The sequence below is a fragment of the Hippopotamus amphibius genome, chromosome 8 (genome assembly GCF_030028045.1).
Source record: "Hippopotamus amphibius kiboko isolate mHipAmp2 chromosome 8, mHipAmp2.hap2, whole genome shotgun sequence".
Lineage (NCBI taxonomy): Eukaryota > Metazoa > Chordata > Mammalia > Artiodactyla > Hippopotamidae > Hippopotamus > Hippopotamus amphibius.
Genome location: NC_080193.1, coordinates 17,523,744 through 17,550,818, shown reverse-complemented (window position 1 = coordinate 17,550,818; position 27,075 = coordinate 17,523,744). Strand labels below are relative to the sequence as shown.

Below are 27,075 nucleotides of genomic sequence, written 5' to 3'. Positions count from 1 at the left end.
TAACTTTCCTCTTCACCATGATGTTGTACATATATTTGCACATTCTTGTACACATCTCCTGGTGTACACAGTTGGGAGTTTCTCTAAGGTATATACCTAGGAGTGAGTCATAGAATGTACGTATCACCAACTTTAGCAAATTGTGGCAAACACCTTTTCCAAAGAGACGGTACTGATTTATACTCCCATCAGCTGTGTATGAATGCCTGTAGCTCTACATCTTTGCAAACACTGTCAGACTTCCTCCCCCACCCCTGCCCCAATCTGGGTGCATGTTACTGTATGTCGTTGTGGGTTTAGTTTTCTTATTTCCTGATTACGAATGACGTTGAGTACCTTTTCATATATTTATTGGCCGTTTGGATTTCCTCTTTAGTGAATCGTCTAAGTCCCTTGTCTTTATTTTAAAATGTCCTATCAGACAGTCTCAATACCTTCAGCTATTTGTTACAGGACAATCAGTTATCGAGGCAAGCGGAATTTCAAACTCAAAACAGTTGCTGCCTCAGCCGTAGCCTATAGCACAGAACCAGCTGGTTACCAAAGTAACTTGTTAGTACTTCGACCTTAGGCAGGATTGAGGAACAAGACCACCAGGCAGAGCGACCTGGCTGCCTTCCTCTTCGCAAGTGGCCATAAGAGCCGGGGACACAGGCCCCGGCGATCTCCCCAGAGATCCCAGACACAAACAGACGCGTCCTCAAAATTATTCTCCTTAACCGCCAATTTCAAACTTCCAAGACCTGCCCTGCCCGGCGTTGCCCTCCCCATTTTCCATTGGTCGCGAGTCAAAGGAAGAAACAATTTGATTGGCTCTCTCTTTCACTTCCTCGGTCCCTTTAAGGACTTGGGCAGGGCCTGGTGGAACGACAACTGTCTATCACAGGAACGCGAGCGCTGATTGGTCCAGACGCGGCTGGTCCTGCCCACGCTTGTTCCCCGGGTTCAAACTCTGAGGCGGGAGGCTCTGGGCGGAGCGGAGCCCAGCGGAGCGCAGACTGGCCGGGCCGGCTGAGCGTGAGTCTGGTTCCCCCGCACTCAGTGCTCCCCCACGCTAAACGACCAGGGCCAGGGCCTCCACCCACACCGCTCCTGGCTTTTCCTCTGGGAGCGCGGAGGTCGGCGGTCCCACCCCCGGGGCTGCCGCGGGTCCGGAGGGTCTTCCCAGGCTGGCGGTGCGCAGGCCCGCCTTCCCCCGGGCCGCAGGGTGGGTGGGGAGGCGGTGCTGGGCCCGGAGGAATTGCTCCTTTCTCAGACTGGGTGGGGTCCTGTGTTTATTCTGTCCTGCCTGCCGTCAGCATTACTGGCGGGGGCCGGCAGCGCCTTGGAATCTGCGTGACCTTCATTGGCTTTAGTGGCCTCATACTCTTCGTGCCCATCCGTCAGCCCAGCTTCCTGCCTCTTTCCCTCTGCTCCGGCGCCTCTGGTCTCCCAGCTATTGTTGGAGAGGCCCAGGGGCTGCCTCAGAACCTTAGCTCTGGCTGCTCCCTCTGCCCGGGATATCAGCAAGGCTTCCTGCTTACCCCCTTCATGTTTTGGCTCAAATGTTACTTTCCCGGTATAAGTTACTCTGACTGCACTGTTATACACACACTGTCATTGTCATGCCGCAATTCCCCCATTTTGCTTTTTTTTTTTTGAACCCTTTAGCGCTTATCACCTTTCAGCATACCTGTATTACGTAATTTGGTGATTTTCAGTCATTTATTCAATAACTATTGACATTTATGTGCCAGGCTATAGGTGTCCCCACTGTATGAGGATAAAAGTCCCTGCCCTGGTAGAGCATACATTCTTAGGGGGGCAGATGAACTTTTAAGTAAGCAAGTATGTCAAATAAGTGTTACAGTGTTACTCCTGGTACATTGAATAAAAATCTGATTTTTAATCTCCATCACCAGACTGAGCTTCTCAAGATCCAGTGGTGGCTGATTTTCACCTCCTTGTCCCTGATATCTTGAGGGGGCTCAGGACCTCTAGCCCTTCCTGCTCAAATTGGCAGAACACACTTAACCTTCTATCTCCTTTAATCACCAGTGGGGAGATGTTGAAGTTCAAGTATGGAGCACGGAATCCGCTGGACGCAGGTGCGGCTGAATCTATTGCCAGCCGGGCCTCCAGGCTGAATCTTTTCTTCCAGGTAAGAGACTGGCTTGCTAACTTTGCTCACTTGTGTGTGTTTCCTGGGAGCCTCTTTGTTACTCATCTTTGCTTTTGTTATAGAACGGAGGCTAATCTAGGAGAGAATCCCCTTGGGTGTTTTATATGTGCTGATAGTTTTGGAAAAAGGAGCCAATGTGTAGACAGGAGTGGGTAGCAAGAAAGATCTTTTTTGTGACCTCACACACTTTACAATTCTGTACTAAAGTTTGTCCTTTTATTAAAGAAAAGTAAGTGAACAGACTCTTGACTGGAATTTCTGTGTATGTAATCCTATAGAAATATAGAAATCTTTTTCCTTCAAGAGATGTTTATGTTTTAGGTTAAAAAAACAGTTTTTGATAAATGCCACACCTGTGAAGCCCAGTTTCCTCTCAAGATATAGAACATTTCTATCACCCCCAAAGAATTAAAACTTAGTGTTGTGAGATTTTTTTTTCCAAGTAGATTTCTGATTCTTTTGTTTCTGATGTAGATGGAACACTGTTGATGTAGAAATCATTTGACTATGTATTCATAAGCCAAAGGGACAATAAAGATAGTGGTGAAGATTTAGGTTTGAATCATGGCCCCAGTACTTGTTTGCTGTTACCTTGGGTGAGTCAGTTGCCTTCTCTGAATCCATTTTCCATTCTTTATAATAGAGGTTATAGCACCTGATTTACAGAGTTGTGAGGATTAAAGGAGATAAGCCATGGAAAGTACTTAGTTTCTTGCCCACCTCTTGGTAAGCCAATTGTAAATGGTAACTGTTCTTAAAAATAAGTATAGGAATAGTATTAGTTACTGTAATAATAAATTTATGTTCATTTAGCAGTAGTTATATTTAAGAAGGTATTTTTGTAGGATACCTGTATGATGATAAATACTAATACCTTTTTTTTTTTTTGTCGCATAGTTGACTTGTAGTGTTATATTAGTTTAAATGCTAATATGTTTTTGAGGACATTTTCCCCAAGATACTGGTATTGGGGAATGTGCAAACAGATCAGAATGGGGACAGACTGAAAGCATAGGTGGTTCTGTGAGATCTTCCCTATCCCCATTTTAGTCATGAGATATTTTTCTCTAATGAATAGTCTGTTTTTAACTTCAGCTGACTGGAGTGCTACCACTTTTTAGCCCAGGTCTCATTTTACTCCAAAACTTCAAACTTACGACAGAATTTATTAAGGGCTTACCATGTGCAGATACGGAGAGGGACAGAGACTTGCTCAGAATCACTTGTAAATGGCCAAGCCACACTCCATTTTTGGCCTGTTGGTATGTATCTGCTGGGCAACACTGCCAGCATACGTCAAAGTTTATTAAGTGTATCTTGTAGTTAAATGTCATTATAACAGCAAGGATTGTGGGTAAATCCCCAGTTCAGCTTTTTTTTTTATTAAACTAATGAGTTCCACCCCTCACCCAGGAAAGCTGTTATTTGCAAGTGTAGCATAACCCTAACATTTGCCTTAATATAAACAGGTAAGGATACTGTATTTCCTCACCCAGCTGAAACCACACTCCTTCTCAAATGGGTCTTGAACCCATGATCCCTGACTTAGGAAGGGACTCAAACCCACTGTCTTTTAATTGAAACTGCTCACCTGGTGTCAGGACTTACTGAAGCTCAGGTTCTTTTGTCTCGGCACAGAAAAGGCAAAGAGTGAGTTTCTTAGCATAGGATGCTTGTGAGAGATAGAAACGGCCAGCAAGGGAATGGCGCCCTGAGAACAAAGAGGGCTACATTTTAGTAGTCAAAGACAAAGTGGGGAGGCACCTTCTTCCTCACTTTTGGATAGACGTCAAGGCTTACATCATTAGTTCCTCCTTTGACCCTATAGGGACTAACTGGGTCTGTCATGCTATTTAAATCATATGTATATTAGCAACAGAGTGGTAATGTATACTAAAATATGGTCATTCATCACAGGTTTCGATATAATGTCTCCTTTCACCTAGTTTCTTTCCCCTTTCACCTATATTTCTGTCTTGGCTACATGCAGAAATGCTATTCTTCAAGGACCATGAACTCTGACTTCATGTAACAAGATTCAGACCCCTTATCTGTCATCTTGTGTTTTAACTGTCAGGACTTGTGGCTTGAGTGTGCCTGGTGCTTGGACGCACCTGGTCTTCCTTCATGGTAGTGAAGATTGTTGCTAGGTTACTGGATTCTTTTCTTGAGTGATCATTAGCTTAAAAGTCTCCCAAACTCCCTTAAAATTCCCTGTCTTTAATCCCCTAATGGAATTTCTAAACTAACTATTTAATTATCCTACTTTATCCCTATCCCAGTGTCCTTTTAATGATGTTTGGATAGAGAGTAGTGGTTTTGTTTTCCATTTAGACAGGGTCTCAGTTTCTACTTCTCCACGAGTGCTAGATTGGTGGTTGGCAGGCTTTTAGTTTTTTGAGCCAGCAAAATTTTACAAGTTTGTTGGGTTGACCTAGGTGTGCCAACTTTGTATTTTGCCAAGTAAGAGATGTAAAAAAAAACACACAGGTGGGGGGGGAGTCAAGGAAGGGAGGGAATACGGGGATATGTGTATAAAAACAGATGATTGAACTTGGTGTACCCCCCAAAAAAAATAAAAAAAAAATAATAATAAAAAAAAAATGTAATTATAAAAAAAAAAAAACCACACAGGAAAAAGAAAACCCTATTATCTTCCGGTCCTTTTATTTCATAAAGAAAGGACATTTTAAGAAACACCAGGAGAGGAAGGATGTCGTTTCAGAATAAAGGACCATTTTACAATTTGAACACATTTAGCTTTATAAAAGAGTCATCATGCAGTGTTCATTTTTTCTCATTTCATGGCAGACTTGAAAACTTTGTTAAGACTCAGTACTGTATTGGGGAACTGTTGCTTAGTTAGTCTAACCTCGTTAAAGAACAGACGAAACAAAGCATCTTATTTTCCCAGTTAGTGTAGAACTCTAAAGTGACAGATAGGGTGGCCTTTTGTGACACCATGCTTCACAAACCTAAGGTCTGACTCTCTTGGGAGGACTTGTTACTAAACCACATTCTAAGCTACAAACTGGGAAATTTTAATTCAGTGGGTGGGGGATGGAACCTGAGAGTCCGGTTTTTTTTAGTTAAGTGCTCTCCTTCTCCAGGTGATTCAAATGTAGCCATTCTGTTTCTGTTATCCAGTGCTGTGTAACAAAGCACTCACAAAGTTTAAAACAACAGTGATTTATTTTGTCCTATGATCCTGTGGGTTGGCTGGGTTCAACTAGGTGGTTCTTCTGCGGGGGTTACTCACGGGGCCGTATTGAGTTGGGAGCTTGACTGGGACTGGAACATCTAGGTGCCGACTGCTGGCTGGGGTGCCTCAGGGTTCTTCCACTGACCTCTCTTCTCCGAAGGTCTTTCATTATTCCCTCAGTCTAATCTGGGGCTTGTAATTTTTTTCTCTGTATAATAAGTATTTTAGACTTCATAGGCTCTACGGTCTCTGCTGCAACATTCAGCTCTGCCAGCGTAGCACTGAAGCAGCCATAGACGATGTGCAAAGTAATAGGCATGGCTGTGTTCCAATAAAGCTTTATTTTTAAAATCTGGCAGTGGGCCAGATTTGGCTGACCACCCCCCCCCCCCCAGTCTAGCCCAAGCTTCTCTCTTTTTTTTAATAAATTTATTTATTTATTTATTTATTGGCTGCATTGGGTCTTTGTTGCTGCACACGGGCTTTCTCTAGTTGCTGTGAGCGGGGGCTACTCTTCATTGTGGTGCATGGGCTCCTCATTGTAGTGGCTTCTCTTGTTGCGAAGCACAGGCTGTAGGTGCATGGGCTTCAATAGTTGTGGCACATGGGCTCAATAGTTGTGGCACACGGGCTTAGTTGCTCTGTGGCATGTGGAGTCTTCCCAGAGTAGTGCTCGAACCCGTGTCCCCTGCATTGGCAGGTGGATTCTTAACCACTGCGCCACCTAGGAAGTACCCAAGCTTCTCTTGATTTGGCGGCTGGCTTCCCCCAAAAAGCAAAAGTAGAAGCTGCCAGACTTCTTAAGGGTTGGCACAGGATCCCTTATGTTGTTACGGTCTCTTGGTTGACGTGAGTCACGGTGATAGCACAGATTCAGGGGGAGAGGAAATAGACTCTGACCGTTTTTGTTTTTGTTTTTTTAAATGGAGGAGAAAGGAAGAGTGGCTTTATTTCTTTGCCAGGCAGAGGGGGGACACAGTAGGCTAGTGCCTCAAGAACTGTGCCCCCCTCACTGGGAAATAAGGGGAGGTTATATTAGACTCTGACTTGATGGGTGCTGTGGCAGGTGCCTTCAGAGTTAGAGGAACTGTTGGTGGTCAGCTTTGCAGAGAGACCTGCACACAATCCATGGCCTGGCACAGGGGATTCATGGCTGTAGACCAGGGGTGCAAACTTATGTTTTGGGGACCAGGCAGTGCATGTAAAGGAGTCAAGTGGGCCAGATGAAAGAGCTGCAAGTCAGGTCTGCAGTGAGGTGTGGACCACATCCGCCACCCCGAGGGCCGGTGCTCCTCAGCTGCAGCTCAGCATCCCCAGGCAGGAATGTGGGGCTGTGTTGCCAGACCTGCCAATGTCTCCCGAGAAGCCGGAAATTCTCCCCTCCCTTTTATTTTTTTTTGCTGTGAAATCTCCTGATTTTTCAGCATTGGCAGATAACTCAAATTATTTTAAATACCACAGGCCAAACAAAACATGTCTGTGGGCCACATGCAGTCGGCCAGTTTGCAACTGTGGCCCGAGGTGATAATTAAATTCCGCTTTAGTGCAGCCAGCTCCATTCACACGACCCTGGATGGTTCGAGTGAATTAAAGAAACTGAAGTCACGTTAACAAACCTCCCGGAACACAGGGAGCAAGAGGCAATCATCGTGTCTTACTGCAGAGACACGGAGACGTGACAGGCCCAGCAGGGTCCAGAGTAAGTGTCCCCACGAGCCTCAGACCATTAAGGAAGAAGGACCTTTTCTTATTCTTGGCACGCTGGTGAGGTTTTTCTCCCCAGGCGCTGGAGGAAGCAGCCCATGGTGATGGCATGTACAAGTGATAACTTAATGACTGTCAATGGATGTCGCTTTAAAGAATGAGGGCACCGAATTGTGCTGTTAGCATGCATCGTGAGCACTTCGTCAAGTTGGTGGCTTGCAATTTACTCTGCGTGGATGTTATTGATCAGAGCTTTTCATTATTGACAGTGTCTCCATCTGCTGTTTGCTGTTTTTAGGGGAAACCACCCTTCATGACTCAACAGCAGATGTCTCCTCTTTCCCGAGAAGGGATATTAGATGCCCTCTTTGTTCTCTTTAAAGAATGCAGTCAGCCTGCTCTGATGAAGATTAAGCATGTGAGCAACTTTGTCCAGAAATGTAAGTGTGGGGAACTTTTTCTTGAAAACTGTCCTGCTTAGAACTAGAAGGATGCCAGAGGTGGTATGCTTTTGTGTTTAGTGGGAGTGGGTGGGAACTCTGCTTTAGACAGACCCAGTTTCAAGGTCAGGTTCCATCTGCTGCCTCTGGGAGACCGGATAAGTCAGGCCTCTTGGTTGTAAGTGATGGAAACTCAACGCAAACTAGCTTAGGCCAAAAGGTGAATTTAAAAAAAAAAATTATTTTATTGGGGTATAGTTGATTTATATACAACATTGTGTTAATATCTGCTATATAGCAAAGTGATTCAGTTATATACCTTCATTTTCATTATGGCTTATCACAGAATATTGAATATGGTTCCCTGTGCTGTACAGTAGGACCTTGTTGTTTGTCCCAAAAAGTGAATTGTTTTGGCACATGAAACTGAAAGTCCAGGGCTGGGTCAAATTTTAGGCATGCTGGTTCTGAGAACTTAAACAACATCCTCTGACCCCCTCCTTACACTCACTCGGGGCTGATTATTCATTAGGCATTATAAGCACAGTGCTGAGCACCCACGGTATTTAATTTTAGTAAATTGAATTTATTGTAATTAGTTTAACTTTATTTTAAAATTGTAAGAAAAATACACATATGATAATGTATAATGATCCTGGATTACATTCATCTTTATACTAATATGGTCATAAAAAATATATATATTTATTTAAAAAAATATTTTTTTAATGGAGCAAGGGACTGACAAAAGTAGAAGTGCCTAGGGATTATGAAAGTCATAAATTGGCCCTGCCTGCACCCTGTTATTGTGTTCTACTTATTTTTTAAAAAAATATTTACTTCTATGGCTGCACCGGGTCTTAGTTGCGGCACATGGGATCTTCGTTGCAGCATGTGGGATCTTTAGTTGCAGCATGCCAACTCTTAGTTGCGTCGTGTATGCGGGATCTAGTTCCCTGACCAGGGATCAAACTTGGGCCCCCTGCATTGGGAGCATGGAGTCTTAGCCACTGGACCACGAGGGAAGTCCCCGCCTGCACCCTGTTCTTGACTCTACCTGACTTCCATGTGGTCGGAAAGTTGACTGCTAGTTCCCCAGTTTCATAATTTTTTCACCTGACGCGAGTGTTTTTCGACCAGTGGTAATTTTGCCTCCCAGGGACATTTGGCGGTATCTGGAGACATTTTTGATTGTCACAGCTGGCAGGGAGGGTGCTTAGGGCAGCTAATGAGTGGAGTCCAGAGATGCTGCTAAACATCTTACAATGCACAGGACAGCCCCCCACCACACAGGATTATCTGACCCCAAAGGCTGATAGTGTAAAGTTTGAAAAACCATGTCTCACCTGACCTTTCGGTGTAATCAACCACCCTAAAGTTTAGCTGCTTAAAACAAGAATCACGGGACTTCCGTGGTGGCGCAGTGGTTAAGAATCCGCCTGCCAATGCAGGGGACACGGATTCGATCCCTGCTCCAGGAAGATCCCACATGCCGTGGAGCAGCTAAGCCTATGTGCCACAACTATTGGGCCTGTGCTCTAGAGCCCGTGAGCCACAACTACTGAAGCCTGTGTGCCCTAGAGCCCGTGCTCCACAAGAGAAGCCACTGCAATGAGGAGCCCACGCACTGCAAGGAAGATTAGCCCCCGCTCACTGCAACTAGAGAAAGCCCGTGTGCAGCAATGAAGACCCAACACAGCCAATAAATAAATAAATAAATTAAAAAAGAGAGAGGGAATCTGCCTGCCAATGCAGAGGACTTGGGTTCAGTCCATGGTCCGGGAAGATCCCACATGCTGCAGAGCAACTAAGTCCGTGCACCACAACTGCTGAGCCTGTGCTCTGGAGCCCGAGAGCCACAACTACTGAGCCCACATGCCACAGCTACTGAAGCCCGCGCCCCTAGAGCCCGTGCTCTGCAACAAGAGAAACCACTGCAATGAGAAGCCCGCGCAGTGCAGCAAAGAGTAGCCCCCACTCGCCGCAAGTAGAGAAAACCTGTGCGCAGCAATGAAGACCCAGTGCAGCCTAAATAAATAAGTAAATTAAAAAAACAAAAAAACCCCCAAGAATCATGATTCTGTGGGTTGACCGGACTCAGCTGAGGATTCCTCCACTCCATGTGACATGGGTCAGGATTGCAGGCATCTGGGCCGGAATGTTCAAGATGGCCTGCCCATCTTCTGGCACGTTGCCTGGAAGGCTGGGCTCCCCTGGGACTCTGGGACTAGCGGGCCTTTCTCTCTCCATGACATCTCAGGGCCTCTTCCTCTCCATATACATCTCTTCTGTTGGTCTCTCCATGATGGGTTGGCCAACTACAGCCTGGGATGCCTGCTATGTAAACAAAGTGCTGCTGGAACACAGCCACGCCTGTTCCCTGTGGCTGCTGTCACATCACCAGGCATTTGAGTAGGTGTGACCATATGGCCTACAAAGCCTAAAATATTTACTGTCTGGCCCTTTAAGAAAGAGCTGTTGACCCCTGGTCTGCTCGGTCGCTCTAGTAGAGGGTGTCTAGACGTCCTCCATGGCAACTCAAGGTTTCCCTAAGCACAAATGTGGAAGCTTCCAGGCCTTCTTAGGGCTTAGGCCTCGGAGGGATGTAGGATCTCTGGCTCATTCCATTGTTTGCAGTGAGGCATAGGGCTTCCCAGCTTCCATGTGCCAGGGAACTACAGCATGCACGAATTGGGCACTGTCTTGGAGACTGGCTACCCCACTCCACTCAATGTGTATCCTCCACTGTCTGTATTCATGCGATCCCAGGGAATATTCTCGGTGGCTCTGCTTTGGGTCACTTGCCCACCCGTTGACCAGTTACTGGGCCAGAGTGTGAAGTCATCTAGGTGCTCAGGGGTCCAGGGCACTGTGATCACCAGGACCTCGTGGAAAGGGGGCTGTACAGTTGCCCAAAGGTCCTGGGTGTTTTGAGTGGATTAAACCAATGTCTGTCTACTAAGTGACTGTCGGTATTTATGCGTACCCTGGTCTGTTCTCAGTGTTCTCATATGTAAAATGGGGGAAAATGCATATCTGATAAGTAGGAATTGAACGAGTTAGTGCACAGTCCAGGCTTATCATGTTGCCTGGCACATGGAGATGCTCAGTAAATGTTACCCAATAACGATAACCATAAACCTCAACGTTTAATACATTGTGTACCTTTAGCTTGAAAATGTATTTGGAGTATTTGCTCATGATCCTGTATTTGTTTGAATAAGCTCCGACTTTATTTTGTTGAATATTTAAATTCTCAAATAGCGCGTGGGAGGGGAGGGGGAATCACGTGACCGGCCAGTTTACTGAGCTATCGACAGGTACCTTCTTTAGTCTTTTGAGAGTGCCCCCCACCCCCGATTCCTTTAAAGCCGTGGTCGTCTAGACTCATTCAGTCATCAGGGCACTAAGCTTAGTGAAACATAGATTTTTCTAATAGAATTCTCTTCCAGGGAACTGTTTCATATTTTTAAAGAGGCTACCAGGAGAGTATGGTTGAGAGACTGTGGTTGGAAAAGGATGATTGCATTAGTATGCTTTTTTTCTTTTTTCCCATGCTTTGAGTTTCTGTTTTGGAGTGTAAGCTTCATTTTCCCATGGGAAGAAGGGTCCAACAGCTGTTACTGCATAAGTTTCTTGAGTCTTTCCATAGAGATGGCGCTTTTCTTCAGGGACTGTTGGAGGAAGTGAGACAGAATCATACAGCCCTGAAGCAGTGCCCCTAGCTTGGGCCAAGGGAGGGCAGGGAACTGGCACTTGGGAACCAGGGAATGGATTTTTGTTTGTTTCTCTCTCTCTTTTTTTTTAAATAAATTTATTTATTTATTGGCTGCGTTGGGTCTTTGTAGCTGCGTGTGAACTTTAGTTGTGGTGAGCTGGGGCTACGCTTCATTGTGGTGCGTGGGCTTCTCATTGAGGTGGCAGCTTTTGTTGCAGAGCATAGGCTCTAGGTGCACGGGCTTCAGTAGTCGTGGCACTTGGTCTCAATAGTTGTGGCTCTCGGGCTCTAGAGTGCAGGCTCTGTAGTTGTGACACGTGGGCTTAGTTGCTCTGCAGCATGTGGGATCTTCCTGGCCTAGGGATCAAACCTGTGGACCCTGCACTGGAAGGCAGATTTTTAACTGCTGCGCCACCAGGGAAGTCTGGGATTTTTGCTTCTTAATTGCTATTGTAGCCCCAGTGCCTAAAACAGTGCCTGGTACACAGAAGGTGTTTAATAAATGTTGGTTGACTATTACTGAGGAACAGAATAAGTAGCAAAATCTTAAGCACAGTATCACATATTTTATGTAAAAAATAAACAAGTGTGATATTAAAACGTGCAGACAAAAGTGTTGATAATTGTTCAGGTTGGGCTGTTCTTGGTGATATGACAGTAGCTGAAATTCTACTCTCTTTTAACTGCATTCACTGCAGGCAAACGCTTCTATATGTTCACAACCGTAGTAATTTGGGCAAAATATAACTTTAAGAAGCTTTTTTCCCCCCAGTTGCAAACATATTACAGAGTTATTATTTGCAGCAACATGGATGGACCTAGAGATGATCACACTAAGTGAAGTCAAAGACAAACACCCTATGGTATCACTTACATGTGGGATCTAAAAAAATGAACAAACGAACTTATTTACAACAGAAGTAGACTCGTGGGCGTAGAAAACAAACTTATGGTTAGCCAAGGGGAAGGGGGAGGGATAAATTAGGAGTCTGAGATTAACAGATACACACTGCTATGTATAAAATAGGTAACCAACAAGGATCTACTGTGTAGCACAGGGAATTCAATATCTTGTAATAACCTATAATGGCAAAGAATCTAAAAAAGAATATATATGTATAAATGTATAGCTGGTCACCGCTGTCCACCTGAAACTAACACAACATGGTAAATTAACTATATTTCAATAAAAAGTAAAAAAAATACAAAGTTAAATATTAAAAAGTCAGAGTGGGAGAGAATCCCTCAAAATCTCTCCTGAGATAACCACCGTTAATGGTTTGGGGCATAGTACTGCAATTTTTCTTTTTTCCTTATCAAATATTTATTGCAGAAACGTTCAAGTACACCTGAAGGTAAAGAGACGAGTGTCATGAACCCCCACGTACCAATCCACTAGCTTGAGCCATGAACCCTTTTCCATGCACGTTCTGACATTCCTGTGGTTTTAATTTTATGCAGAATGGGTCGTATGTGTATAATGTTTTTGCCAGTAGCTTTGCTCACCCAGCGATATATTTACTCGACAAATATTTATGGAGCACTTGCTGTGTGCCAGCTTCTGTTTTGGGTGCTGGGTTTACAGTAGTGATCAAAGCAGGAAAAATCCTTACCCCTGAAGAATAGAGATGCCAGAGGGGGTTGAGCGACTTAATTCTTTTATACATGTGCCAAATATTCTTTTACGTGGATGGACTCTTAGGCTGTTTCCACGTTCCTATTAATGGACCTCTAGGTTGTTTCTCATTATTTTTCTGTAACAAGCAGTGCTCATTGTAAGTATCTTGATATGTGTGTCTTTGGAGCATTTCTGTGCAGGATCACCTCCTAGAGATCGAAGTGTTGCAATACTGAGTTTCAAAAAACGGAAGCAGTACACTCAGCTGTGGTGGCTTTTGCCTCCTGCATCCAAATGTGCATCTGACAAGGTCATTCTTTGACTGCATGTTCATTCCATGCTTCGGGTCTTTACCTCCCCTCAGTGGTCAGCCCCCACCGGGCTCACAGTGGGCAGGGATGAAGGGTTGCTGTGGGTTTGGAGTCACAGAATTTGCTGGTAGGGAGAGAAGTTGTGAAGGGTTGTTTTTTTCACAGTCACAGACACGAGTTTATCATCTCACCTGTTCACCTTGATATACTCCAAAAGCCTTTGGATAGCAACTTTGCGACGTGGAATGGTTTCTCAGAATTCCGAGAGCATCGTGGCGGTTTTGCCTGCAAGCAGTTTTGTCTGCCTGGGTGATTGAGATGCCTGCTGGTTGCCAGTGACAGACCCAGAATTATTAAGTTGGACAATGCTGTAAGCAACGTGGGGGCCCAAGGCCTAACAGAATCAGGAGAGACCGGCCTTGTGTGCGAACAGTAATGAAATCAGGTTCAAGCCAAAAAAGTTGCAAGCCAGCATATTTGGGGAATTAATAATCCAAAACTCAAGTACTAGATCTGAAAGAAACTTGGAAGAGGACAGGGAAGAAAGACTAGGCTTGGCACAGCGATGTCAGGGCAGGAGGAAAATATCGTGCAGCTTTCAATTTTGCTTCTGCATGGAACTCTCTCTGAAGGCGCTCTAGATTTATTTCCTTGTTTTACAACCGTCAGGATGAATTCATGCGGATCTACCCACCCCTCTTGCTTGATCCCTCAAGGGTCCAGAAGAAGGTGTTTTTAGGATGACCGTTGAAGTGAGAGATGTGGTTATTAGTGCAGTGGTATTCATCATACATGCCTTTGAGCCAAGTGACTTCAGCTCCACCCACACAGCAAAGAAAGGGAGCGGGTAACAACAGTTAAAACGGCATCAGCTAATTCATTAACATGCTGCCAAGTGACTGTGGTTGTGAAATGGCTTTTCCCTTTGTTGGACTCTGTCCCTTTCACTGTGTGAACAACTTGCCGAGCGAGTGTAACTCTGGAACGTGGCTCCCAGCTCCGTCTGGTGCTCACCCACAGAAGTCAGGATGGCTCCAGTGCACGTGTGGGATTTTGAGAGTCTCTTGGTCTTCACCGTGGCACCTTTCTGAGGGATTTTGCAGGATAATTTTGATTACATGTTTCTCTTGTCTCCTTTAGGAGCGTGTCCCTGTGTATGATGTCGTTTTGCTATAACAGGCAGGATTGAAGGATTTGGTCAGTCATAGCTATTCTACTCTACTCCTTTTTTTTTTTTTTTTTTTAATATTTTATTGAAGTACAGTTGATTTACAATGTTGTTAATTTCTGCTGTACAGCAAAGTGATTCAGTTATGCATATATTATTTTTCATATTCTTTTCCATTATGGTTTATCACAGGATATTGAATATAGTTCCTTGCGCTATATAGTAGGACCTTGTTGTTTATCCATCCTGTATATATTAGTTTGCATCTGCTAATCCCAGACTCCCAATCCTTCCCTCCTCCACCCCCTCCTCCCTTGGCAACCACAAGTCTGTTCTCTATGTCTGTGAGTCTGTTTCTGTTTCGTAGATGTGTTCATTTGTGCCGTATTTTAGATTCCACATGTAAGTGATATCATATGGTATTTGTCTTTCTCTTTCTGACTTCACTTAGTATGATAATCTCTAGGTCCATCCATGTTGCTGCAAATGGCATTATTTCATTCTTTTTTTTTTTTAATTTTTTATTGGAGTGTAGTCGATTTACAATGTTGTGTTAGTTTCAGGTATACAGCAAGGTGGATCAGTTATACATATACATATAGTCACTTTTTTTTTTATATTCTTTGCCATATAGGCCATTACAGAGTATTGAGTAGAGTTCTCTGTGCTATACAGCAGGTTCTTATTAGTTCATTCTTTTTTTATGGCTGAGTAGTATTTCATTGTGTGTGTATGTATAAATATATATGTGTGTATATATATATCGCACCATATCTTCTTGATCCATTCATCTGTTGATGGACCTTTAGGTTGTTTCTGTGTCTTGGCTATTGTAAATAGTACTGCTTTGAAATTAGGGGTGCACGTATCCTTTTGAATTATTTTGCCTGGGTATATGCCCAGGAGTGGGATTACTGGATCATGTAGTAGCTCTGTTTTCAGTGACCTGAGGAAACTCCATACTGTTTTCCATAATGGCTGCAGCAATTTACATTCCCACCAACAGTGTAGGAGGGTTCCCTTTTCTCTGCACCCTCTCCAGCATTTGTTGTTTGCAGACTTTTTAATGATGGCCATTCTGACGGGTGTGAGGTGGTACCTCATTGTAATTTTTTATTTATTTATTTATTTAATTGGCTGTGTTGGGTCTTCGTTGCTGCACACGGGCTTTCTCTAGTCGTGGCGAGCGGGGGCTACTCCTTATTGTGGTGCGTGGGCTTGTCATTGCGCTGGCCTCTCTTGTTACAGAGCACAGGCTCTAGGCGCATGGACTTCAGTAGTTGTGGCTCACCGGCTCTATAGCGCAGAGTCAACAGTTGTGGTGCACGGGCTTAGTTGCTCGGAGGCATGTGGTATCTTCCTGGGGCAGGGATCAAACCCCTGTCCCCTGCATTGGCAGGCAGATTCTTACCCACTGCGCCACCTAGGAAGTCCTCATTGTAATTTTGATTTGCATTTCTCTAATAATTATGTTCCACTCTGTTCTTTAGACCATTAGGGTCGTTGCAAATCCAGTGATGCCCCAACTTAGTGTTGTTAATAAATGTATATTAGATTCCAAATCTGCCACCTGTTTAATCCATACTTTAAACACTGAGAATCTCTGACTGTTACGCACTGAATGTTTGTGTCCACCCCACCCCCGCCCCCTCCTCCAATTCCCCGAATGCATGCGTATGTTGAGGCTCTAATTCCCAGCAGCTGGAGCCTTTGGGAGATAATTAGGTTTAGGTGAATTCATAAAGGTGGGTCCGCATGATGGAATTAGTGTCCCTAGAAGAAGAGGGACGAGGGCTCCCTTTCTTTCTGCCACAAGAGGACACGGGCAGGAGGTGGCTGTCCTTCAGCCAGGAAGCGGGTTTGCACCAGGATCTCAGCCTTCTGGCCTTCGCAGCCACCAGAACTTTGAGAAATAGATGCCTGTTGTTTAAGCTGCCTCGTCCATGGCTCTGCAGTATTTTGTTAAAGCAGTCAGAGCAAGCAAAGACACCGACTGAGAGGTTGCACTTGGAAAAGGAATGACTGTATGGTAGGAAAAAAGGTAGTTGCAGACCCGTCCAGCTCTGTGACACGTCAGCTCTGCAGGGCGTAGGTAAGGCCGTATTTGGTTCCTTGGGCTCAGGCTTTTTTTTTTTTCCCCTTTGGTAGTGCAGCTGCGTATTAAAGCCAGGAAGGTATTTACTGACACGATCCAATGGAGATAAGACCTGGGCTTGTGGGTTAAAATTGAGCAGGACAGGTGTAGTCAGAATGGAACGATCTGGAAGTCAACTCCAAAGTCACCTGAGATGGGGATCATGTTGCTTACGTCCCATTATAAACAGATCTAAGCGCAGATGAGCACATTTGACCGCACACTGCCCTGCAGCCTCCAGAGAGGAGGAAGAAAAGCATGATTTCTGTTCTCCTTCCCGTTTTCCACGTCTACAGGATTCAAATCATAGCTGCCATGGAAACTGTGCTTCAGAATTTCTGGAGCCCTTAATTTTAACTTAGCACAGAAAAACACTTTTGTGCTGATTTTATAATTATTCACGACCACGAGAAAGTGACTAAATGTCTTCTGACAGTGAGGGAAGCCATAGCCACACTTTCTTCTTTCTTCCTTTCTTTCCGCTTTCATAAAGATGCACACATCTGAAGCACGTTATGGATGCAGGAGTCACTCTTCTGTCTTTTGCAGATTCTGACATCATAGCTGAGTTGCAGGAGCTCCAGCCTTCAACAAAGGACTTTGAAGTGAGAAGTGTCATAGGTTGCGGTCACTTCGCCGAAGTGCAGGTGGTCAGAGAGAAAGCAACCGGGGATATCTATGCCATGAAAGTTATGCAGAAGAAGGCCTTGTTGGCCCAGGAGCAGGTAGGAGCATTTAACATCACAGCCTTTTCCCCTTTCTGTAGCAGCATGTTCACCGCAGAGACGAGAAACTGCTGAATTGACACCTGGGTTGGAGCCAGTTTTCCTTTGCATCTCTAGTTAATTACGGCTTCACAGCCAGAAAGGTCTGAGCACTCTTTCTTGAACTGACTGACTAATTTTGAAGACTGACAAGCTCCCCTGGGTTGCTTGATCATGTTTTTATCGTTGCATATTATTCAGAACCAACTTGGCCTTTTCACTAATGAATTTGAGATGATCTTTCATGACCATCTGCTGGGGATTCAGAGATGTGCGTGTCGGGGGTGAGTCAGATAGCCTTTGCTTTTGTACCCAGCTTATATATTTGTGTTGTGGGCATGTGTATTTGATTTTAAAACAGGCCTCTGAAGAAATTAAATTGTTCCGTGACTAGGGAGTTGCCAGTTGGAGAGCAAGTGAGAAGTTATCTTTCCGGTGTGGCGTTTTCCTCTCTTTTAAACAAGGCTGCTGCTTCCAGACGTATTGATTCATCTGCCTCGTTTCTAGAGAGGCGGCCATCAGCCTTGGTGTTCAGAGAGCGATTTATTAGTTACCCACGTTCGAGTGCACCTCATGGGTCCGATAATGTACCCAGCTCCGTGGGAAGCCTGCAGAAGGAATCGAAGCTCCGTGGCCATCCGTTTCAGGGTTTCGGAACAGCCTTGGAAAGTGGAGGAGAAGCGCAGATCTGTAAGGCAGGTGCTTACGAGCTAAAGCATCACAGAAGAGGGAGCATTTAGCAAATTCACGCAGGAGAGCATGAGGAGAGGTGTGGGAGAGCCATAGACAGTTGGGGGAGGTTCACACTGTGGAGACGAAACCTAGGCTCCGGGCAGAGAGACGTGATGAGAATGTACCAGGTAGAATTGTGGCATGTGTGCCGTTCTGGAGGTGCGAGTGTTAGCACTGTGCAGATTTTTTTTTTTTTTTTAAGCGGTTTAGAACAAATAGACTGGGAAATGGGGAGAAATAAGGACATTGGATTTGGGAGAGGGTGATTGGTGGGAAACCTCGCAAACTCTTTTTTGGTTACTGTGATAAAATAGATGCAACATAAAACTGACCATTTTAGCCATTTTTAAGTGTACAGTTCAGTGGCATTAAGTACATTCACAGTGTTGTGCCACCATCACTGCCGTCCATCTCCAGAACCTTCTCATCATCCCAGATAGAAACTCAGTACTCATTAAACAGTGACTCACCCTCCCCAAGAACTGCTCTTTGGAGTCGCAGTTTAATGTATTAGATGGTTGGGGGTCACGTAGGCTTTTAGAAGAAGGAGGTTGGGATCAGGGTCTGAGCATGTCAGCGACTTCACGTGGCCTCCAGTCAGAGATGCAGCGGAAGGCAGGAAGCTGCTTGTCAGAATCCAGGAATGCTGCGGCCTGTGTTCAGGAACGAAGTGCGGGCAACTTCCCAGAAAGGACGAATGACCGGACCTGGCAAATCATTTGGAAGAGAGGCGTGGAAGTTGCTTACTCAGCCTCCCAGCACCTAAGAAGCACCTGTCATCAGGCCACACCTACGGATCACCTGTTGTGTCTGATATGTTCTTAGGTCCTTGGTAGAGGCCTTAGAGGTAGCCTTGTGCTGCTTACGTTTCAGGTGGGAAGTGGTGCGTATAGAAGGAAACGAACCCAGCGTGTGCCGTACTGCAGGAGACACTCACATCGGTGTGTGCTCCTCCAGGCGAATGACTTGAGGTGACCCCGTGTGAGGCGTGGGCTGGGGGATTTAAAAATCGCACACACGCGGGAGCTAATGAAAGCCACCCACCCATTCCTTACTTGAGCCACGGTGAGGCTTTGGAATTGAAGGGTGTGAGAAGCGAGGAGTCAGCACAGGGAGTGAGGAGAAGGAAGTTCCAAGAGAGGAGGTGAGAAAAAGACCCGTCACCTAGGAGAAGCCAGCACCCCTACCGAATGGGAAGCTTCAGGAGTCAGATGAGGAGTCGGTGATAAGCAGATGAATGTTTAGACCATTCAGTTCAGCCAGCCTTCACTGAATGCGTTTTATGTGCCAGGAAAAGAGAAGCCGACACCGTAGATTTCAGGGGTTGGGTTCGTGTTTCCCAAATGTGTTAGATATTAAACTGGTGGTGTGCATGATGATTGGAGTAGTATATAGACAGAACTATTTTAAAACATTTAATAGTTTAATATTAACTGGCATATGAAAACCTGGGACTTTCACAGATGTTATTGTTAGAACTAAATGGAAGAAGGTATATTTAAAAGTAAATTATTTGGAAACAGTTACACATTTATAGAAAAGCGACAAGTACAGTGTGTCAATTAAGGTTCTACAGTGTGTATATATAAAATACATACTATATATACAAAGTATATGCTATATATACACATTGAATATACATACGTACACGTATGACTTACCTGACTGTGCAGGTTGGAAAGTCTGAAATCTGTAAGGCAGGTCAGTAGGCTGGAAATTCTTGGGCAGGAGCTGAGGATGCAGTCTTGAGGCAGAATTTCTTCTCAAGGAAGCCTCAGTTTTGTTCTTAAGGCCTTTCAACTGATTGGATGAGGCACACCCAAATTATTAAGATTAACCTCCTTTACTAAATTAACCACAGCGTACACAATACCCTCACAGCAACACTTCGAGTGTTTGCTTGAATGACTGGGTGCTGTAGCCTAGCCAGGCTGACACTTAAAACTATCACAGTATCAGTAAGTTTTTTCCTGAACCATTTGAAAATCACTTGCCGACCTGATGGCCCATTACTTCCGGGTACTTCAGAGTACATTCCTCCCAAGAACCACAATACAACCATCAAAACTGGGAAATCAACCATGATTAAAATTACCACCATCTAATCCTCAGACCCCACTGAAGTGTCACCAGTTATTCCGTGGTCTTTTAGAACAAAAGGATTCACTTCAGGATCACACATGGCATTTGGTTGTCCTGACCTGTTAGTCTTTTTCAGTCTGGAACAGTCCCTTAATTTCTCCCAGGCTCTCAGGACCTTGGCGATTCTGAAGGTTATAGGCCAGTTTTTGTTTGTTTGTTTGTTTGTTTAAATCATGGTTTATCTCCTGCCTGATACAGACGTGGCCCTGCCCCTTTTTTCTTTTTACTCCATAGTAGAAGATAGCAGAACTCAGACCCAAGAGGACTGAGGGTAGAGAGAAGGCAGCAGACCTATTTCCATATATGCTTTTGTATCTCTAGGAAATAGTTGCTTCCAAAGCCACACCAGGCATGGCATTCAAGACATTCTTTGCTCACAAGATGCCACCAATCATATGCATAAAGAGAGAAGAATTTATTATTTTTTCTTTTTACACCAGTTTGTATCCTGTCTGCCTACTGATGAGGTCTCATGTTCCATCACTTGCTTGAGGTCTTTTCCAAAGGCCAGTTACTTTGTAAAGTTTAGATTTGTATGATGTTGCCCATGCTGAGAGTCAGGTTCAGGCAGGAATGTCACAGACAGGATGCTCTGTTCCTGTTGCATCCCAACAGGTGTGTCTCAATTTCAGTTTGTCACATTGCTGAAGATGACACTTTGGTATCTTCCACACTTCTCCCCTGTGGAGCTACTCCTTTCTCCTTTGTAATTACGTAAGTATGTTGGAAGGAGATGCTTTCAAACTATGGAATTACCTGTTTCTCATAAAACTTTCAGTCGGTTCATTTACTTATGTCTGTGTGGACTTGCATTTTCCTGTCAGTGAGTTATAATCCATTCCTGTCATTATCTATTTCTATACTCAAATTGTCCCCAAGTTGGCCGATGAGAATCTCTTCAGGTTGGCTTTTGTGTCCTTTTGACATATTCCCCACCTCTGAGTTCTGTGTTGCTTTCTGATACAAGATGTTCAGCTCTTTTACTTTACCTGTCCCAGCCCTGCAATCAGTCATTTCTCCGGCCCTGTTTTTCTTTTTGTTGTTGTTGTTTTTTTTTTAAGTGGAAATAGTTTTTAGAGGCCAAGATCTGGATACTAGGTGTTCTCATGGATAGCGGGATGTCGTTGCTCCCAGGCCTCTTTCAGTGGACAAAGCCAAGGCATACATGTATATATATGCAGTATACCTACCTTCACAGACACACGTGTGCGCACGTGCACACACTCACATACTTACATCTCTTTTATTTCTGTATCTGTCTCTATATGTTGAAAACCATGTGTTCACACCAACACCTCCAAGTCCAGTCCAACTTCATAAGGTTCATTTAAATTTTCTGCCTTTCCATGTTTGTAACTCTATCCTCTGATATCACCCTTGATATTTTTTACTTACTTTATGCACCTGTGTGCATCCAGTCTACGGTCTTTGCTGCCGTCCCCTCCCCTCGGTGGGCTCAGACGCCCTGCTCTAGGCCATCCCTGCACATGACTACCTTCCCCGCCGCACGTGGGCCCTTGATACCCTCTTCACCCTGCTGGGACCTGTCACCCTGTTCCAGGCCACCGCAGCTCTGCTTGTCACCTGTCGTGGGTGCTTACCTGGTTCTTCTCCATCTAATGGCTTTAGGACTGAATTGCTCAGGGAGGAAAGGTGAAGAGAGAGATTTAGATGTAAAAGAAGTATGTTGACTTTAAAGAAAGACATTAAGTAAATGACTGGACACATATTAAATGCATCTGGCAAAAATGGTGGGCAAAGTAGGCAAAAGCAGGAGATTGGTGGAATGTTGGGCTAAGCGCTGGCTTTTTTAAAAAAAAACAAAACAAAACTAGAAATATCAGCTTAGGCGAAGGGCACCTTCCCCCGTCACACTTAGTTCTTTATAATTGTCTAAACAGTTTCTTTTCCCCCTAGGTTTCATATTTTGAGGAAGAACAGAACATATTATCTCGGAGCACAAGCCCTTGGATCCCCCAGTTACAGTATGCCTTTCAGGACAAGAATAACCTTTATCTGGTGAGTCTTTCCATCATCTCTCCAGGATTAGCCTAGCGTTGCGATAATCAGATAGCGCGGCTGTGGAACTGAATGTGGTTCTTGCCCACGTGGCCCACGACACCTCTCACTCAGCCTCATGCTCTCCTGGCTTTCAGGTGTCTCCCTGTTCTCCTTGTCCTAACGGTGAAGAGCTAGCCCATCTAGGAGCAGCCCCATTTACTGCTGGGTATCGTAGCCATGGCTCAAAGGGCACTAAGGAGAAGTCATTTTTTTGGGAACAGTGTGGTATTTCCTTTAAGGGAATCTTGACTTAAATTTTAAAAATCGAGATAATGCATGGTTATTATAAGAAAATTGTAAACACTGCAGAAATGTAAAATAGACGGGAACATGCTCTATGTTTCTTTCTAATCCCTCTCCCCTGGGAAACAGATGTTAATGGTTATGTATGTTTGTTCTGGTCCTTAACCGTGCCTTGTGGAAAAAACATTCCTATGTCTATGCGTGTAACACATGTATATCGTTTGTTTTACAGAAATGGTATATTACTGTCTACTCTGCTCTCCAGCTTGCTTTTTGCCTTTCAGCTGCTTGTCCCTGATGTCCTTCCATGTCAGTGCATACAGAGCTGCCTTACTCTTTTGAGCAGGGCCACGGTTTTCCCCCATGTGCAGGTAGCATAACTTACAGACCCCTAGAATTCATTTTGGGGCCTTGTTTAGGTTCTTGGGGGTTTAGATTCCTAAAGTTAAAAAAAGTATCCTAGAAACAATTTTCATTTGTGATTTAGCTCTTAAAACTGTCCTATTACCTGAACAGAGGTAAACTTTTATAGAGCTCACATCAGAGAAAATGGTAAGAGAGAGACGGATTCCTGTTTGTCATGAATCTCCACTGGGCATTTTGGGGGGACTTTACCAACTTTATTTCCTGACCTGGAATAAACAGTTTATTTGCCTTGGTTTCATGTTAGTTGGGAGCCCAGTGCCAGTGGGGAGTTTCCTCCTGGCCTCACTCTGCCTTCTGAGCAAGGACGTTTTCACACGGATACACTTGGAGACTGGCCTTGTGCTGACCACGTGATTCTTCAGAACCAATACCATGCCTGTTGTGTGTGTCCTTTCCTTGAATACTGTCTTGGAAGCTTTCCTTTCTTGACACCTGGGGCTTGGAGCCCTGACCTTTACGAACGACCTTGGTGTATTTCTAGGCTCACTGGTGTTCTGGGACATTTGTTGCATATGTAATATTTGTCCTGTGCTCTCTCTGTCTTCCAGAGCCCCTTATATTTGGGTGTATGAACAGATTTATTCATTAGCCTTCAGGAAAGCAATGCCCTTGACACAGCAGGTTCTTTGTTCATTATTGTTTTGGATATCTTAACTAGAGCTCAGCAAATAATACAGAACACCAGCTTGTTCGCATCACACACAGCACACAGGCCGTCCTGGAGCTAGGATGGGCTCTGATTTTTGGCAAAAGTTGAGACTCCACAGTTTTCTGGTCTGCCTTTTGCTCTGGTACGAAAGCTTATCGTTCTCTTCCTCTGAGTCGAAAAGCTCAATCTTTTTGATGTCCTGTCTTACGTGGCTTCTTTTTCTTAAAAGCAAGCACTGTTGAGATGCTTTGGGACTCTAGCATCATCACAGTCAGTTTTGGTAGCGGTGATAACAGATGCTGAGTGTTCTATGTAAGAGAACTCAGATGAGTGAGGGCTAGTGGTCCAGTCCCAGGTGCCAAGCCCCTGCTCAGTTACTTCTGTGAATCCACCCTCTGCTTGTCTCTGGGGTGGCCAGTGAGGATGGGGCCCTAGGAGGGACGCTCGTCCTTTTCCTCATGTTGATGTAGTTTTTTTTTTTTCCCCCTACTGTTCAACAGTTTTCAAAGCATATCTCGAGGAGGGTAATATTTGGGCCTTTTGAGGATTTTAAACTCTTTGGTGTCACCCTTTTTATCCTTACCAGTTGGCCTTGTCACAGTGGTAAGAACTTTCTCTTTTCTCAATTGTGGATTTAACTGCTGAGGACTTCTGCTTGGATATAGCTTTTCTGGAATACCACGTGGATTGGGAACATCTGCCATTCCTCTGCTAGGACAGGCTTCCATCTGCAGGGGGCTTCCTGTTTTGGGTCTTTGGGCTGTGGGGCATCCCTCTGGATCTTGACACTGGCATTGGCATCCTTAGCTTAAGATGGTCTTCTCAGTTTTTCCACTGCCGTCTTGTGAGATGGGACTGATCTCAAAACAAGTGTTTTTTGGGGTTCTGGTTGCCTCAGCGCCCCGATACCTGGCTGTGAGGAAGTTTTTATACCCTTCTTGAGTGGCTCAATTGGGTATTATGGATGGGATCTTGTAATTATTTCCTTGCCTGCATTCTCCTTTCCAGTACTGTGATACTTAGAAATAACATGCTTGCTAAGGGTACAGCTTTCATACGAAAAATCCAAACTTAACATAGGAATTAAGATACGATGATAGATCCACCGTCTCTTATCTGCAATTCTGAAATCCCCAGTGCTCTGAAAAACCTCAAGTTATTTTATTACTTACTCGGCAGCAAGACCTGACTTGAACTCTGTAGCAAAACCTGACCTGAACTCTTATTCATTCCCTTTAGTGTGACTCTTCATCCATTTTGCTGCAGATTATGCATGTGTTTGATTACAGGGTGATATCCCAGGCCCTGTCTGAGGGGGTTGTGTAATATAAAGTATATGCAACATTTAACCCTCCTAAAATCTGAACATTTCTGAATCTGGAGACACATTCTGCTTTCGGTGGGATAAGGGGACTGTAGATATGTATTTGCATTGTAAAATACTGAAATTCCACTGTGCCTCTAGATCATTAAAGCTTTGAAGTTTGGGGAAACATACAAATCATAGCAAACTCCCCTGGCAGTTAAACGTTAGTTTGTAATGCAATTGTAGTTTAATTGAAGATACATTTAAAATCAATGACATAGCAGCACTATTCACAATAGCCAAATAAATATGCATTGACAGAGGAAGGGATAAAGAGGATGTCGTGTGTGTATGTATGTGTGTGTATATGTATGTATACACAATGGAATACTACCCGGCCATAACACAGAATGAAATAATGCCATTTGCAGCAACATGGATGGACCTAGAGATTATCATACTCAGTGAAGTGAGTCGGACAGAGAAAGACAAATACCATATGTTACTGCTTATATGTGGAATCTAACAAAAAATGATGTGAATGAACTTATTTACAAAACAAATAGACTCACAGACATGGAAAACAAAGTTACGGTTGCCAAAGGAAAAGAGGGAGGAGGGATAAATTGGGAATTTGGGATTAAAAGATACACACTACTATATGTAAAATAGATAAGGATCTACTGTACAGCATAGGGAACTGTATTCAATATCTCGTAATAACTTATAATGGAAAAGAAGCTGAGAAAGAATATATACGCGTGTGTGTATATATATGTAGATTTATCTGAATCACTTAGTACACCTGAATTGTAAATCAACTATACGTCAATTAAAAATAAATAAATAAAATTTAAAAAACCAATGATGGGGCTTCCTAGGTGGCGCAGTGGTTAAGAATCTGCCTGACAATGCAGAGGTCACGGGTTCGATCCCAGCTCCAGGAAGATCCCACATGCCGCGGAGCAACTAAGCCCGTGTGCCAAAAAAAAAAAAAAAAACCAATGAAAAAAATAGGATTCCATTTGCTATGTGTTTCCTGAAGCGATCTCTTCTCTCCAGTGCTGTTTCTACTGTGTGACTCCAGGCCACCGTCTTCCTCTGCCTGCTTTCCTGCCACAGCCTCCTAAATGTCCTCCATGCCGTCTGTCTTACTCTTCCCCCAGGTCTTTTCCACCCTGCAGCCAAGCCGTCCCGCTGTTACAAAACCCTTCAAGACTTCCTGCTTCCCCCCGGATGAAGGCCAGACTCTTCCATGTGCTTTACAAGGCCCTTTTCTCCGATGCCTCCAGCCTCGACGCTCACCCTCTCTCTCCTTTCACTTTAGGTTGATCCTGAGCTTCCTTTGCGTCTTTGAACTTGCCTCTGACCTTTCTCCACAGCCTCCCCTCTTTCCCTGTTTACCTGGCTAACTCTGGTTTCTCCTTCTGGGCTTAGGCCAGATGTTACTTTCTCCAGAAGCCCTTCCCGGACCCTCTGCCTGTGGGAAGGGCGTCCTTCTGCTGTGTGCTCAGAGCAGCCTGGACCTCCTCTTCGTGAGTGGGTGGAGGTTGCCTGCACCAGGCTACTCCCTCCGTCAGGAGAGTGATGATGGCTCCCTTGCTTGCAGTAGTGCTCCCCCAGGTTATTGCTTAAGAAATATTTATTGAATGAATGCATGGTTAATTTCCTAAAAATTTGATTTACATACAAATGTACTTACGGTGTTATGGAAATCGTATTACATTAGCAGTGTGAGTTTTGCTCTCCAAACTACGCAATTGAAGACAGACCCAGTGAGATTTTTTTTTAAATTTGGATTGCAGCGCAAGGAAACCGAACTTGGATCCTTCTGAGTTTCGATGGTTAAAAATTTCCTATTGGTAGTTACATACCAATGAGTGTGGCTTACCAGATTTTGCTACAGAAAATTGTAGCAAAGTCCGTCTTAACGTCTGGTCCCACACAACAAGGCGAGTGGTGTATTCTGGCAGGTGGCCCACGGAAGCAGTACTTTGTTGATCTGGTTCAGGATGAAATCTGTTCAGTTCTGTTTAACAGATGCCTTCCCCAGTGTCCTTCCAGGGAAGAGCTGATCTCCACAAAGAAAACATTGTCCTGCAACTCGCCACTTGTAGTATTGTTGTATCTAAATTCTTTGTGAAATTTGTAAAGCTTCCTGGCTTTGGGCTGATTCTTTTCACACTGTGGGTCTTTTCAGGCTGCCTGTGCTCTGAGCCTGTTACTAACTCAGGAGTCTACTCTCCCTTCTGTGACCTTACGTCAGTTTCCCTCTGTTCATTCCCGATGTTTTTTT

The 27,075-nt window shown here is 44.4% G+C and overlaps 1 protein-coding gene across 8 annotated transcripts in view; it reads left to right on the top strand.

The window, feature by feature from the left end:
* The first annotated feature begins 959 nt into the window (after positions 1-959).
* Positions 960-27,075, top strand: part of CIT (citron rho-interacting serine/threonine kinase) — a 167,163-nt gene continuing 141,047 nt past the window's right edge. For 7 of the 8 annotated variants that reach the window (XM_057746195.1, XM_057746194.1, XM_057746192.1 and 4 more), the window contains exons 1-5: positions 960-1,017; positions 2,038-2,140; positions 7,366-7,507; positions 17,006-17,181; positions 22,012-22,113. In XM_057746195.1, the coding sequence (XP_057602178.1) occupies positions 2,045-2,140; positions 7,366-7,507; positions 17,006-17,181; positions 22,012-22,113 (516 nt within the window). In that variant the 5' untranslated portion in view covers positions 960-1,017; positions 2,038-2,044. Of the gene's footprint in view, positions 1,018-2,037; positions 2,141-7,365; positions 7,508-17,005; positions 17,182-22,011; positions 22,114-27,075 lie in introns of those variants that run through there. The other variant, XM_057746196.1, reaches the window with a different exon arrangement.